A 16782-nucleotide genomic window follows, 5' to 3' on the forward strand; every position below is an offset into this window, starting at 1 on the left:
AACTTCGTTGGCAGGAACATTATCAAGGGCAGTTGTAAACTGTGAATTGCATCCTTTCCCCTCTAAAGGAGATGGATTATCTTTTTTGATTCCCTGATTTATTTTGAGAGGCTGTAGTCTAGGGCTGAGCTGAGACCAGGGTTCTGTCTTTGTAACTACCTATTCTCACTTGGTACCTGATCATTAACCATGGACTCTTCTGGTAAGGCCAAGTCACCTGAGGTATGGTGTGAGCTCCCTTAATTTGCAGTGTGCAGCCCTCCCTCAAGCAGTTATTCTCACTTCAGCCTGTTCTTCCTTCCTCATCTGGGATCCCAAAGCTAATATTTCCATCTGTGCTTTGGGTCCTATTCCCTCCCACCTGCTTCCAGTCCTCTTGCTGTCTAGTGCCTCCTGCCCCTTATGCTTCTCCAGCATCTCCCTGTCCACTGGCTCCTTCCTTCAGTCTATACAGAATCTCTCCTGTTCTTAACAGTTATTTCTCAGTATTGATACCACCCTTTAGTTATAGTTTTCATCTCTCTCCAGGCATTTACTCTTCTCAAAAGATTACTGAGGACCAGGGGTCCACCAAATGGGGTGCAAGAGATGTTCCATTGGGTGTGTGAAGAAAATGTTAGATTTCTATTCTAATAAAATTTCATGCTTTTAAATTTCCATGTTTGTGTGTCCTGATGTACATTTAGGTGTACATATTTTATAATGTACAGTTATACATGTATATCATTTGCCTTACTTTCAATTCTTCTCATCCTCTCTAGCCCCCTTCAGATCCACACCCACCTACATTCTCACCGATTTATGAGCTTCTCTCCCAGGCAGTCACACTGGCATCACAAATTCAGCATGGCCCCAGCTTCTTTTCTTGTACCTCACCTCCTCCAGTCTGCACCCTAGACTGTAGGTCCCAACATAGGGAGAAGCCCCAACATCCCACCATCCATCTAAGCCATAGCCTGTGAGTCATCTTCAACTTCTTATCTTCTCTTACTTCTGCACAATACCCTGTCCAGTCAGTTAATTAGTCCTGACAATTCAACTTCCTTACCTTCTCTCAAATCTGCCCATCCTCTCTTCTCTCGCTGTGTCTGCCTTTGTTTAGGCATTGCTATCGCCAGCCCCTAACTGGTCCCTCTGCCTCAAGTAGCAAACCCTGCACACAACCACCAAAAGGAGCTCTGCAAAACTACATACCATGCATGCCTCTCACTCACTTAGAAAATTCAAACCAAAGCCAATACATGATCTACAGGGCCTCCCATGATCTTTTCCTGCACTGATATTCTTGCCTTATCTGTTAGCCTCCTCAACTAGACTATGAACTGTTGTAGGGCAGGGGTCCCTACCCTGCAAGATGTCTTCATTATTGCCACATAGCAAGAGGCAAGCACATTACCTGTCACCTAGGTGTGCCTTAATAGGTGTTTTTGGTCAACTGGATGAAAGTGAGAATAGGACTGTTTTGGGTAAGAACAGGAGAGTGGAGTTGACCTTCCTTTGAGAAATAAAGAAGTTTCCAGTGAGAAACTCTGGCCTATAGATAGGCCAAATGAATGGACTGATGTGGGGAGCTAAAGTTACCCTGGTAGTCATCTGATAAACATACTAATGTGTGACTTAGGACTGTGGGACAGGCCCAGGTGATACCATCTCTTCTTGCTAAGGCAGAATGATGAAATGAAACCCCAGCTTTTGACCTAGAAAGATGTGGCATTAAGTCTTACTGCCTGGGATGGAAATTCTGGCTTTCCTAGTTACTGGCTGGATTGATGTTGAAAAGGGGGATAGTGATTATAACAGCCAGCATTTAATGAGTACTTACTATATGCCAGCACTGGGCCAAGGATTCTACAGGTATTATTTCACCACAACTGGATGAAGTAGATACTGTTATTCCCATTTATGAATAAGTCAACGGAGGCTCAGCAAGATTAAATGATTTGCCCAAAGTTGTATAGAGAATAAATGATGGAGACAGAATTTCAATCTCAGCAGCCTGACTCCAGGCTGGAGATACCGATTGGGAGTCATCAGTATACAGATGGTATCTAGAGCCAGGAACCTGGATAAGATTACCTAGTGAGTGGCAGTAGCTATAGAAGAGGGACATGGAATTGGTTCTTGGCCCCTGTAGTATTTAGAGTATTTAGGGACATAGGGGAAATTCAGCAAAGGAGATTGAGAAGGAACGCCATTGAGGTAGAGAAAGAACAGAGGGTGATGTGCGAGAATCCCAGCACAGAAAGTCTATTCAGGATGAGGGAATGATCAAGTGCATCGAATACTGTTGATGGACCAAGTAAGATGAGACCTGAAAATAGACCAGGACTAGTATTTCTAGTTGTGCAGGTTGTTAATTGCATAATGGAGTGACTGGTATCTAGAATCTCTCTGACACCCTGGCATGGGGTTGAGCCTTGGCAGAAGAAGGAGAGCCTATTTCACATAAAGACGCCATGTGGGCTAACTTCCATCCTTGTGTTGCCTACTGGAATTAGAAACATGGAGGTCATTGGTAACCTCAACAAAAGCAATTTGAGTGAAATGGTAGGAATGAAAATGTGATTGAATTGGATGGAAGAATACTTCAGAGGAAAGGCAGTGATGGCAATGAGTAGAGACATCTTTGGAGGAGTTTTGCTGTAAAATATAAAGGAAAGCAGAGAAATAGAGGTGGAAGCTCCATTACTACCACAAATGGAAGTGAGGTCAAGAGCTTTTGTTTCTTTAGATGAAAGGTATTTTAGCATGTTTGTTTTCTTATAGCAATGATCCAGTGAGAAAAACAGACAATTGCTGGTATGACATTCTTGAGTAGGTGAGAAAGGATAGGATCTAGTACAGGAGTGATGGTACTAGCCTTAGCCAGCAGCACAGGTGCTTCCTGCATAGTAGCAGAGGAAAAAGCAGCTGTGGGGATGGGTGCAGGGAGGAGGGAGGTATGGAGGTGGGAGCTTATGCATGTTATCTTCTAATGGCTCTCCATGCCCCCTCACCTCACTGAAATAGGAAACCATTTCCTCAGCTGAGAGGGAGGATGGGGAAGGTCTGAGGAAAGCAGGAGAAGTTGTGAAATAGTGGCCTGGGAGAGAGGAGAGTGAATGGTCTTGGGAATATAGTGAGATTGTAGAGCAGCATGAAAGTCTGGCACTAAGTTTGTTGTCATGAATGTAAAGGGTTAATAGCATGGCTTTATATTTTTCTCCAGACATGTTTGCTTGCATGGGTTTAGGGATGTGAAGTCAGACAGTTGGATTTAGCCAGGAATGTGGTATTGCAAGGTAAGTAGGACAAAAGGAGAGAGTGTGTCAGGAGAGTTCGGAATGTACTGAAGGAAGTGATGGGCCTTGAACTCAATGCTGGTGAGCATAGAAGTGAGGACATGAGGTTGGTGAGGGGGCAGTAAAAAGGTGGTAGGATCAAGACTGTAGGTCCTGGTGAAGTGGGAAAATTGTGAGAGTAGGGATATTAGAGGGAGTGAATTGGCCAGACACAAGGTGGTGGCTGGATAGTAGGGTGCATGACAGAGGTTATGGAGAGATCACAGCCATTAATAATAACTGGTGTGACCATGTGAAAAAAGTGTGAGGTAAAATGGAGAGGAGATCTTGAGGAGCATGGAGGGCAAGGCATTGAGAGGCCAGGGTGTTGCTAAATATTGATACCGCAGGGATTTTGACAAAGGAATGTTGGAAAGGCATCACAGGGAGGGGAAAGGCAAAACCTTCAAGGACTGAAGAAGGGAGGGTATACATGGAGGGGGCCGTAAATCCATAAATGACTGCAACAGAAAGGAGTAGTGGGTGCCATAGTCTCAGGACATGAGATTCAAATCAGCAGAGTGGTTAGCAAGGAGGCAGAGAGAATGGTCTGGAAGAGACAGCAATTTAGAAACATCTGTGAGGCACAGAGAGGCACTCCCTTGGCCCAGTGGTGTAAGGTTATATGAGAAGAAAAACCCCCACTACTTGAGAGAGCTGTCAGGATAGCAGTGTCTTCAGAGAGGAAGAACTAAGTTTTTCTTAAAGAAAAAAGGTGAAGGGACTGCTCAGGTGACTGATGTAAACAGGGAAGTAGGGGCGTGGTGGGATCAGTGGTCTCCATGGCAGAGGACAGTGGTGTAGCTGTCAGGGTTGTAGAGTGGGAGGAAGGAGGTTGAGATTCTTTCCACGAACAGAGTCCACGCACCTAATGTTTCAGGCAGTCTAAACTCGAGAGCCCTGGAGAACTTTACCACTCTGGTCTTTTGATTCTAAAAAGGATGTTGACTTGTGAGAAGGTAGTTAATGACCTGTGTTGCTTAAAGCATTTTTATTGCTTTTGACTTTAAATTGCGCTGATGCAGGACTTTTTGTCTATAACCTCAGGATTCCTCCAGCTGAAAACGAACCAGGCTATGTATATTAGAGTGGAATTCCAGGTATGAGTTCTCTAGTGTGTAGAAATGAATTAACCAAGTGGAACTCTTTCTAGGGAAGTATGGCATTTCACAGATATTACTTGTAAAATGGGGAAAAGAGGGTCAGGTGAGGCTCGCTGAGAAAGTTCCCGGAACTCAGCCCAGACTCGGTGCTCAGTAAAGAACTGTCTTAGCTGGGCATGATGGTGCATGCCTATAGTCCCAGCTACTTGGGAGGTTAAGGCAGGAGGATTGCTTGAGCCCAGGAGCTCAGGGCTGTAGCATGCCATGATTGTGCATGAGAATAGCCACTGTACTGCAGCCTGGGTGACATAGTGAGACCCTATTTCTTTAAAAACAAAAACAAAAACTTTTTCCTCCATTATTGAATGCCCTTTCCCCCTATCCCTGTGCCTATTGCTGTTTCTTTGGATGTTATTTAATTTCTCTGTGCCTTAGTTTCCTGTCTGTCAGATGCACATGATCATAGTCCCTACTTCATAGGAAAGTTGTAATAATAAAATGAGATAACACTATGTGTATTAGTCCGTTTTCATGCTGCTAATAAAGACATACACAAGACTGGGTAACTTATAAAGAAAAAGAGGTTTAATGGACTCACAGTTCCATGTAGCTGGGGAGGCCTCACAATCATGGCAGAAGGTGAAAAGCACGTCTTACATGGTGGCAGGCAAGAGAGAATGAGAGCCAAGTGAAAGGGGAAACCCCTTATAAAACCATCAGATCTCATGAGACTTATTCACTACCACCAGAACAGTATGGAGGAAAATGCCCCCGTGATTCAGTTATCTCCCACTGGGTCCCTCCCGCAGCACGTGGGAATTATGGGAGCTACAATTCAAGATAAGATTTGGGTGGGGTCACAGCCAAAACATATCAACGTATAGAAATATTTAACACAGTACATGGTACATAATATAAGTACTTAAATATAATTTGCTATTAAATGACAAGTGGTAAGTTCTTGGCTCCCATTCAACTCTCTTATTCTTGCCATTATGTTTCTTCTTACTTCACCCCCTTTCTCTTACATCTTCTTCTTCCCTTTCTCTCCTTCTTTTTCCGCACTTCCTCCTTAACCTATTTCTCTTTCCCTACCCTGGCTTTGGTTGCAGTGGCATATGCACCTAGTTCAGTACTCTTTGTGGCCCCCTGAAGTAGAGAAGTCTTAGAGTAGGGGTGAGGCAGCCATCAGAGGAAGGAAACTGCTGGTGGGGACAGTCTCTTGGCCATTCCATCTGAAGTCTGTAGCCACGGTGGCTGCAGAGATGCAAAGGGCCAGTGACAAGAGGCTCAGGAGTTGGGAGGCCTATGTTGCAGGGCAAGTTTGGCTACTGTGTGATGTGTGGCTGGGGCACCAGACAGTAGGCAGAGCATGCTATGAAGATGAGGATCATTTGAACAGGAAGGGACTGGGCTAAATCACCATGTGGAGGGACGAGTGAGGACATGTGCATGTCCTGCCCCTGGTCCTGTTGCTGATACCACTATGACTACTCCCATTCATAAGGGTGGCTCCTCCCCACGGAGCATCTCCTGTCAGTCGGACTTCTGTGGGAGGGAGCGAGTGAGCAAAGGATAGCTGAGTGTGCTGGCTAAGACTATAAATTCTAGAGCCAAACTGCTTGGATTTGAATCCTGGCTCTGTCACCGAATGAGAATGTATCCTTGAGTAAGTTATCTAGCTTTTCTGTGCCTCAGTGTCCCATCTCTAAAATGGATATAATTGGAACAATACAGTTCTTATGAGGATTTGTTTAAATTAACAGTTTACAAAGTGATTTTCATAGTTCATGGCATAAAAGAAGTACGATGTGAGTTTTTGTTATATTTTAAAAATTTTAAAAATCATACAACAATCTTAGAAGACTTACTTTCATTTTACTGATGCCAAAACGGAGGTGGAGTGGTTAAGGGCCTTGGCCAAGGCCACGGAGCTACCGAGCAGCAGAGTCAAATCTAGAACACAGCTTTGACAGACTCCAAAGTCCTAGCTTGTAACTGCAATGCTTAACTGCCTCCCTGGACATTCAGGTGGAGACTTTGCTTTCTAGGAGAGCTGGGAGGCAGGGTGAGGCAGGTGGGCAATGTGAGTCAAGGTGGGTGGTCAGCAGTTGGAGTCTGAGAGGTTGGCAGAAGTACTGCTTGAGGACACACCTGGGACTAGTGGCTGCATGCCCTTGGCCCGGCTCCTTGGTGGGGGAGAGCAGCCTGGCTTCCCAGGCCCATTTCAGGGAGAGGTCAAGTCCCTTAGGTGCATGAAGGTGCTGATTTCAGCCAGAGAGCTAAGCCTTCTTGGGACTTTTTCCTTCCTTCCCTATTTTCCAGGTGACCTCAGTGAAGTTAATAACCCTTTTGCACCTCAGTTTCCTCATCTGTCAATTGAGGATAATACTTTACCTGGCTGCTTCCTGGGTATTTCGAGACATTGAGTAGATTGTGGATGTGAAATCATTTGAAAAGCATAAAGCAGTACCTAAATTTAAGATACTAGAGTGATCTCAGACCACATTACTGTGAGGGTCCAGTGTAGATCTCTCAGGCCTCTCCATAGCTACCTTGTGCTGATAATGCCCAGTGTCCAATTTCATGACCTTTTCCAGCTGGGGTCTACAGTGATACTTGGACTCTTACCTCCTTTTCTCAGTTTTTACATTTCCCTCGGTGAGTGTAAAGTAATAGTTGAGCAGCATGTGGGTCCCTGGGAAATTATTTTCCATGTAGATTTTTATTTTTAAGAGCCAGAGCCAACGTCTGTGTCCAGCCTCCACAGTTGTCCCAGCTCCCATTCTGGGAGCTCTGCCATCTTCTTGGTTTCAGCCCTTGGCATAAGACAGACCTGGGCTCCTGTGGCTGGGGAGCCTGTAACTGCCTCCTCTCATTAGCAGACAGTCTTGGTTATGTGCTTGCCCTGTGGGGAACAGGGAGGCAGCTGACCCTTTCCCCTGGGTGCCTTTGTCTGTCCTGGCATACTTTGGGGTGTGTGTGTGTGTGTGTGTGTGTGTACACGTGTGTGTGTATGTTAGAGATTCTGTAAGCCCAAGAGGCTAGGCCTCTTGTCAGCTGCCAAAGTTCTTTTTTCCCCAGAATTGAGTTAGCCACCCAACTGTTTCCATTCTCTGCCCGCTGCGAAGCTCTACAGCAGGGCTGCTGTGGCAGGTCAAAACATGCTCTGCTTTGAGAATACAGAGATTCCATTTTGAGAGAGATGGGAAACAGGAGCGAGTGAGTGGGTGTGTTGGATGTAGGGAAAGTGAGGACATTCTTTTTGGTAAGCTGTGCCAAAATTGGCCCAGAAGCTTGGTCTAAACTCAAAAGTAGAGCTAATGCTGGGCTGACACCCAAATATCCAATGGGGAAAGTTTATTCTTGGATCTAGACCCTATGAGACCTAGCAATCATTTTTTTTTTCTCATCTGGAATATGGGGATAATTCTGCTCCATAAGTTCTTCATGTCAAATGAGAAATAAACTTGTAAATAGTCTACCATCTAGTCTCCAGGAGCAGGAAGTGACATAAGGTTGTGATTCTTAAAGTGTTTTGCAGAATACAAACTGTTACTAAAAAAAGAATCACTCGCTAAATAAGTTTGGGGAACACTGGATAAACAATGGCATGTTTCTTGTCTGTAGGGGCCACTCAGGTCCTTCATATTCCAATAATACACATGGGAAACCACCAAGGGGATATATTATATACTACATCTCCTAAATTTTTAACCAAACTTTCTTAGTGGAGCATTTACAAGTACCTTCTCTACAAAAGACATCTAGGAAGATCCTGATCTAGATCAGAAGAATATTCATTTTGTTCTTTTTTTTTTCCTGCAATTGTAAAGAGAAGTGAATTGGTGAAATGCATGGGATTGCTAAAATATGGGTCCTGAACAGCAAGGGAGGTCAACTTTGGACTCTGTTGAAATGAATGCTTCCTGCTCTGAAACACTTCTCTCCCTCCTATCCTCACAGCTCCCCTTTGAGTTGGAGATTTACTACATTCAGCATGTTATGCTCTACGTGGTACCCATCTACCTGCTTTGGAAAGGAGGTAAGGCCAGCAAACCACATTCCTATGCAACCCCCACACCTAACCTCTCCCTTCTGTTTTTGGGAGTCACAGCCTCTTGGGTGCTTCCCAGGATCTTCAGCTGCCGCTTGACTGAGTTTCTTCAGCATAATTTATGCCGGGCACCAGGAAGTGGGGAGATGGGAATGGACGAGGCCTGCAAGGGGTCTGGGGACTTTTTAGACCCACCCTTCACTGGGTGACTATGGTGCTGCTGACTGTCTGTCACAGGGCCTGGGCTTTGGGTTCTTGATGGTGGCATTGTGTTTGCATGGAGCCCCCCACACTGTCACCTTCTTGTACTTGTGCCTTCCCCCTGCCTCAATGTGCAGTGTGGGATAGAAGGAGAGAGTAAAGCACTCGGTCCCCTCAAGAACAAAAGAAGATATTGTAAGGGGCAAGAAGTCCAGGGACCAGGGCAATTATGGGATTGAGGGGAGAGGCAGGTGAAAGAGCGGTGGTCACCCATGTAAAATAAACCACTGAAAACCTTCATTTGGTGAAGAGGGAGAGACCACCAACCTGGTAGAGGCAGCCTGGAAAGGAAGCTGATCTATTTGTAACCTCTCAGTGACCCTTAGATTATCCCTTCCCTCTATTGTGTAACAGACAAAAGGAAAGGGGTGCCTATCCATCTAGGCTTGTTGTGAGAGCCGCTCCTTCTCAGTGTTCTTTACTTTCTGAAAGGCCCTGTGACTGGAAGACATCCTCTTTCAGTTTTAGCCCCAGCCTCTCTATCTCAGTTGCTGAGACTTTTCTGCTCCTACCTCACTCCAGGCAGCAAGGGTTTCATTTCTACCATACTGAAAGTGGCATGAGGCCACATGGGCCCTTGAGCTCACTGGAAGATAGTCTGGGAGTTCTGCTGGGCACTGCTGTTTCTTGGCTTATGCGTGGATGCTCTAAATCAGGCATTCCGGCAGATCTTAAGATCTGGTGTGAGACAGCCCCAAGGACTGGTCAACCCAGGAACATATTACAGGATGGAGTCTACTTATAGTCCAGAGATTTGCCTCCTATGCCTTGATTTCTATCAGTTCTCCATACTTGCCTAAATATTCTTTGAGACTGCTTTTACCCTGTGCGGCCACTTGGGGTCTCACGATGTCCAAAAACACTTCCTTTTAATTTGCTGTAAAAGCACTATTTTCCTCACGAGGCTTTAAGGAAAGTCTGAAGTTCCAATATCCAGGAGACTTGTGCCATTTCTCAGGTCTGTCCCCTGTGGCACAGGAAACAGCCTCTTAATATTAAGTCTCAGAAATACACACATTCTGAATAGAACCAGGCAGATAGGTGTTCCTGGGCCTCAGAACCCTGCTACTCATCGTTCCTGGCTTCTGAGGTGTGTGATGGAAGTCCTAGCCAAATCTGCATGGCTGTTATTTAAACATATTTGTACTCTAAGGTCACCATAAAAATCTGTCAGGTAGCTGGGTTAGACTGGTCTGACATGGAAAATACCAAGTAGCCATCTTTCCTCCCTCCAAAAGAATAATCCAGGAAGCCACATCCTCAAGACTTGGCTAACTCTAAGATAATTGTATCTCCTTAGAGCAGATCCTCCCGATAGGCCAGTTCCCTAAGTGGCGAGGTGAGAGATAGTAGGGCTGTAAAGAGAGACAGTATGCTCTGTTATTGCTAATAACCCATAGATACCCTGGTGCAGTGAGGGTTTAGCTTGCAGCACCAGTGGAGTGATCTCACCAAACTGACTTTTTACTCCAGGACCTCAATGAGAGCATCTACCACCCCGCAGAAGTTGATGGGCCCCAGTACCTTCTATCTGGCCAACTTTGAGCTATTTTGAGGGCTCATCTCTCATCTCCCTTTCCAGCTCTTTACTGCCATCTGCTGTTCACTTGGGGGGAATTATGAGCATTGAGAGAAACATCTGGATTTCTTCACCTTTGATCCCAAGCCTTGGACCTAGGCCTTGCAGAGGGAGAATGGATCTGAAGCAAGCTGTCGGAAGATTAGTTTTCTGTAAACCAAGAAAGCCGAGAGTCTGGGGCTTCTGTTCCCTAGAAGTCGCTTGTAATTTTGTAGAAATAAATGGCTTAGCAATTTTTACCCAATACAAGACAGCTCTCCTATAGGTATCTCCCATGCCCAGGAACCCTGTTTTCCTGAAAGGCAAGGTCCTGCTTGAGCATATAGTGCCTCTTCCTATGGTTTGGGGTGGGTGGGTAGGTGGCGCCTTGTGGGAAACCCACTCATCCCTTATTCTTGCAGACCTTATGCACTGTCACAGTACATGGGACCTCTCTCATCCACACTGCTCTTTTCTTCCTCTGGCCTGTCCCTTCATTTCCCTGTTTCCTTTCCTTCAAACTTGTTGCCTGTGGCCCTCTGGAACTCTATTTCTTTTTTTTCTGTGTTACAGTATTTTTAAATTTAATTTTTATTAGCTACTGACAAATTATGCTTTTATATATGTATAGGGTACAAGGTGATGCTACGCTATACGTATGCAATGCAGAATGATTGAATCAAGCTAATTAACAAACTATATTTCTTACAAACCACTCCCAACCCCACCGGCAGCTCCGCGTGGGGCACAGAGCCTTCCTGTCTCTTGCCTACAGCTTCCTCTAATGGAGGCTGCTCTTTCTGCCCTGCCCCATATGCTGCAGAGCCCCCTCTGTCTCTTCTAGAGCACTATCTCATCTGTATGTTAGGGGAAAAAGGCTTTCTCTTTTACCATTCTCTCTCTTTTTTTTTCATCACCACCATCACTTGACCTCTTGGTCACTTCCCCTATATTCCTAGAAGTTGCTGGCCTGTAGCTCTCAATATTTCCATTATAATTTGAGCCAACATCCTGAGAGACTTCTTGTAAGGACCACCCATCCACCCCAGCTTCTCAAGGTTTGGGCTTCTTAATTGCAGTGACCTCAGCATTCCCTTCTTTTCAGCCACCAGGACCTTGTTTTCCCGTAAAGCTCCTCTATGTGAGAACATAACTCCTGTTATGTTCTTTCTTTGACCCAAATCTCCACTCCTTTCCTCTTCTTCCTATTCAGCTTGTATCTCCATGACCTATCATTGAAACTTTCACTAGCTCCTGAAAGTGTCTCACCTCCCTTGTCCCTTCCAACTGGGATCAGTGTCCCATGCCTTTTCAGTGTGCCCAGTCTTGGCCTACTGGAGGAGCTCTTTCAAGCCATTCTGATTAGGGCCATGAAAATTTCATGATGTCTATTATAATTGTGCTCTCAACACCATTGCTCAATTTATTTTCTGTCTATGGTCAGCTCCTCCGCACATTGCCCTCACAAGTCCTGTGCTAAATCTTTACCACCCTCCTCAAATTTCCTGTCTACTCTGTTCAAACCTTCTGTTCTCTCCACCCTCAATAGATCCCCCCTCTGCCCACAAATGACTGAGAAAATTGAGGTTTTGGGATGGAAATTTCCTCAACACTTCTCTCTACCTCTACAAGCTTCTTTACCCACATCCATCCCTATCTTCCTCCTTCTCATCCTGGAAGAAGTGGTGTTCATTCTGTTCTGGCCAATAATACCCCAGTGTGATTAGCTCCCACCCCTGCTACCACCTCTGGAGCCTCATTCTATCAATTAATCACTTATGTACCTGGATATTCTTTTTCTTTCTTCTTTTTTCTTTTTTTAGACAGGGTCTCACTGTATCACCCAGGCTGGAGTACAGTGGTGCAATCACAACTCATTGCAGCCTCAACCTCCTGGCTTACATGGTCCTCCCACCTCAGCCTCCTAAGTAGCTGGGACTACAGGCACATACTACCACAACCGGCTCATTTTTTTTTTTTTTTTTGTATTGTGTAGAGACAGGGTTTTGCCATGTTGCTCAGGCTGGTCTTGAACTCTTGGGCTCAAGTGATCTTCCCACTTCAGCCTCCCAAAGTGTTGGGATTACAGGCATGAGCCACTGTGCCTGGCCATTAGCTGAATTTTCAACCCTTTCTTCACTGCTGGCTTTTCAGCCAATACAGATGTTCAAATCTTTCCCATTCTAAGAAACTTTCTCGCAATCCCATGCAACTCTGTCTTCCCTCTTCCCTTCACACCTAAGCATCCTAAAAGAATAATCTAAACAACATTTTCTAAAATTTAGTTCTTTGGGCAAGACAATTTTTGTCTTATCCACATAACCATGTGTGTTATTATGTATGTAATACATGTCCTTAAATCTATTGAGTTTTTTTTTTTAACTAAAATATATATGCTTTCAAGAGAAGCCCTATAATATCCATGAGATTGTGGCTTTGATTTACTGGTTATCTATTTTAACACAGTTTATATACAAAACTATTAAAAATGAAATGTTTATCTGTTTGCCACCTGAAATCACCTCATACATGGTGCATAACTTTGGGAGACACTGGGGTCTGCCCTTGAGTTTTCTTCTCAATTACCCTTTATTCCTCAGACCATTTACTCTGATATCTAACCCTCTACCAGACTTTTCACAGAAATGGTGCTTCTAAAGATCACCAGCAACGTCTGTCTGACCAAATCTAATGACCATCTCTCAGTCTTTATCCTACGGAATGCTGTTGCATTGGATGGTATTGATCACTCCGTTTTGGATTGCTCTGCTTCGGGGCTTCCAAAGTTCCTCCCTTTCCTGGCTTTCCTACCTCACCAATCATGTCTTCTCAAGTCTCCCTCACAGGTTATTTTTTCTCGCTCCTCTGAGATGTTGAGTTCTGTTCTAGGCTCACATCTCATTCTAATTGTCTGGTATGGTTTTGCCTGCTTTCATGGTTTAACTACTAGTCTGTCTAGTTATGGCTGCTACATCACTGTCTACAGCTCAGACTCACGAGAGTCACATTCATATAGTTTACTCAACTTCTCTACCTAAATGTCTCAAGCATATGTCAAACCCAACCTGTCTGTGTCAAACTCATTATCTTCCCTGTCAGCCCTCCTGCTCTTCTTGTGGTTCGTGCCAAGTAGCAGCATCCAGTCACCCCAGCTAAAAACTGGGAATCATCCCTGCCTCCCGTATGCAATGCATCCGTTCATCTCACATATATTAACATATGCCTTCTTCCTGCCAGGATCCAGACTGACCACTGGGGTGCCCTGATAAGCAAAAATCAGACACTACCCTGTCCTTCATAACATTTATAAGCTAGTGGGGGTGGAGTGGGGAGATGGATATGAATCAAATATCACATGAATTTATAGTTATGACTGAGATAAGTACTCTGAAAGAAAGGAACATGCTCTTATGAGAACTTAGAACAAAACAAGCTGACTGAGTTTGGGGGTTTGGAGGAGAGTTCCCTGAGGAAATGACATTTAAATAGAAATCCAAAGGGTGAGTTGGAGCTTATTAGGCAAGTACAGGATTAGGGGAGGTGACTTCTTGTAGATGGGCAAAATGGCATGTACAATAGCACTGTGGCAATGGGGAGCACAAGGGGAGTGGATGACACTGGGCCTGAGGGGCAGGCTGGGGTCAGATATGAAGGCTTTGTCACCCATGGTCAGGGGTTTGGCCTTGATTGCCAAAGCTATGGGAAGCCTGTGAAAATGTGAAGAAGGGATATAACATCAGCTTGCTTCACCAATTGATTCTTCTCTGATTTAACTTATTTACACATTTTACACATTTTAATTCAAAAATCTAAAATATAAAAAGCCATACTGTGAAAAATATATTTCCTGTCCCTTCCCTCCATCCATATAGTTCCCTGCTACAACTCCACGAGTAACTACTATTTTTGGTTTTTGTATATCCTCCCAGAGTTTGTTTTTTTGCATATACAAGTAAATTTTAAAAATATTTTCCCCCTTCTTCAGACATTCATCCTAAAATAGCAAATACACAACCATCCTGTTGTTACTGTTTTGCTTAGCAATATTTCTTGGAGAGCTTTCCATGTGAGCCCACAAGAAGCTCCCCCTTTCTTTCTTTTTTTTTTTATAGTGGCATAATATTACATTGTGTGGATGATAGAATACAGTATAATAAAAATGGCAGAGCTTTGACATAAGACAACTATATGCCAGATATTGTCACACACTTTTCCCATGCATTAACTCATTTAATCCAACTCTGTTAGGAAGGTGTTATTATTATCTCCCTTTTATAGAAGAGGAAACTGGTACTCAAATAGCAAGTGACAGTCCCCGGATTTGAAGCCAGTAGTATGGTTCCACGGTTCTTGCTTTTAATCATAACACAAAGTTACAACACTATATCATAATTTATTTTTTTCAGTCTGCTATTGATGGACATTTAGGTTGTTTCAAATCTTTTGATAATGTAAATAACACTGCACTGAAGGAACTGGTACCTTTGCCATTTTGCGTCTGTGCAAGAATATCTATAGGATATATTTCCATAAGTGGTAATGCTGAATCAGAGTATATGCATTTGTATTTTTGTTGGATATTTCCAAATCCATGAAAGTTGTACCAGTTTAAATGTTTACTAGCAATGTATGAGAGTGTCTGTTTCTACACAACCTCACCAAATTGGATTTTTGCCCATCTGATGGGTTAAAAAAAAAAAGGTATATCAGTTCGATTTTAATTTTAATTTCACTTTGAGTGAAGCCAAGTGTCTTTTTACATATTTAAAATTGGCATTTGGCTGGGCATGGTGGCTCAAGCCTGTAATCCCAGCACTTTGGGAGACCGAGGTGGGTGGGTCACCTGAGGTCATGAGTTCGAGACCAGCCTGGCCAACATGGTGAAACCCCCTCTCTACTAAAAATACAAAAATTAGCCAAGTGTGGTGGTGCGCATGCCTGTATTCCCAGGTACTCGGGAAGCTGAGGCATGAGAATCGCTTGAACCCAGGAGGTGGAGGTTGCAGTGAGCCGAGATTGTGCCACTGCACTCCAGCCTGTGCAACAGAGTGAGACTCAGTCTCAAAAAAATAAAATAAAATAAAATTGGCATTTGATTTCCTCTTCCTTGAACTACATGCTCCTATCACATGCTCATTGTTCAATTGTGTTGGCCTTTTTACAAAATTTGAATCCTAAGAGCTTGTTATATATAAATATTAACAGTTTACCCTTTATGATATGAGCTACAGATATTGTCCTCAGTTGTGTTTTCTTTTGACTTTGCTAATGTTTTATTCTTGCCATGCAGGATTTTTAAATTTCTTTTTCTTCTTCTTTTTTTTTTCTTTTCTTTTTTTTTTTTTTTTTTCTGAGATGTAGTCTCACTCTGTTGCCAGGCTGGAGTGCAGTGGCGTGATCTCAGCTCACTGCAGCCTCCGCCTCCCGGGTTCAAGCGATTCTCCTGCCTCAGCCTCCCAAGTAGCTGGGACTATAGGCACGTGCCACCACGCCTGGCTAATTTTTGTATTTTTAGTAGAGACGGGGTTTCACCATGTTGGCCAGGATGGTCTTGATCTCTTGACCTCGTGATCTGCCCACTTCGGCCTCCCAAAGTGCTGGGATTACAGGCATGAGTCACCCTGCCCAGCTGAATTTTTACCTTTCTATGTAATTTATCTTTTATGGCATCTGAATTTAGAGTCATGGTTAGAAAGCCCTTTACTACTCCAAGGTTATAAAAAATATATATCCCATATTTTCTTCTGGTATGTTTATAGTTCATTTTATTATTATTTTTTACATTTAAGTCTTTTATTCACTTGGAATATATCCTGATATACAGTGCAAGATAAAGATCCAACTTTATTTCCAGCTGGCTTCCCATTTGTCCCCACACTGTTTATTAAATAGTCCAACATGATCCAATCTGCTTGTGGAGAAGATCATATTGGCTGCTGTGTGGAGAAATCACTGGGTCCTCCTGCTCTTACCTCCTAAATATCTCTCAGACTCATCCTCTCCTTACCATCTCTAGGACCACTACCTTGGGCCAAGCCTTGTGCATCTCTTCCCTCAATGATGATAATTGGCTCTGTGTGATCTCTCTCCAGCCAGCCTCCTTTGCTCCCCCTAAGCCCATTCCTGGAGCTTCCAAAGCTATTTCTATAGCTCAAATAGGATCATAGCTCTTTGTCATTTGGAAGCTTTCAGTGGCCCCCCATCTTCCCCAGTGCACAAGACCGTATGACCTGGTACCCAACCCCTTCTCCAACCTCATGTCTTTACACTCCCTTCTTTGTACTGTACACTGTGGTGATACCCAAATCCTTGGGGTTCCCTGAGTATTTTATCCAATGTTCATGCCTCTGTGCCTTTGAAAATGCTGTGACTTCTGCCAGGAATGCTCTTCTCCAGCTGTGGGCCTAGAAATATTCATTTCTCAAAACTCACGTCAGTAGTTACTTTCTCCAAGAAGCCCTCTGTAACTATTCTACCCCAGCT

The 16782-nt window shown here is 44.0% G+C and overlaps 1 protein-coding gene across 9 annotated transcripts in view; it reads left to right on the top strand.

The window, feature by feature from the left end:
• TMEM164 (transmembrane protein 164) overlaps positions 1-16782 on the top strand; it is a 175953-nt gene that overhangs the window by 134670 nt on the left and 24501 nt on the right. For all 9 annotated transcript variants that reach the window (XM_063702995.1, XM_063702996.1, XM_031005806.3 and 6 more), the window contains one exon: positions 8390-8468. In XM_063702995.1, coding sequence (XP_063559065.1) covers positions 8390-8468 — 79 coding nt within the window. The remainder of the gene's footprint in view (positions 1-8389; positions 8469-16782) is intronic.

This window comes from Gorilla gorilla, chromosome X (assembly GCF_029281585.2).
Source record: "Gorilla gorilla gorilla isolate KB3781 chromosome X, NHGRI_mGorGor1-v2.1_pri, whole genome shotgun sequence".
NCBI lineage: Eukaryota > Metazoa > Chordata > Mammalia > Primates > Hominidae > Gorilla > Gorilla gorilla.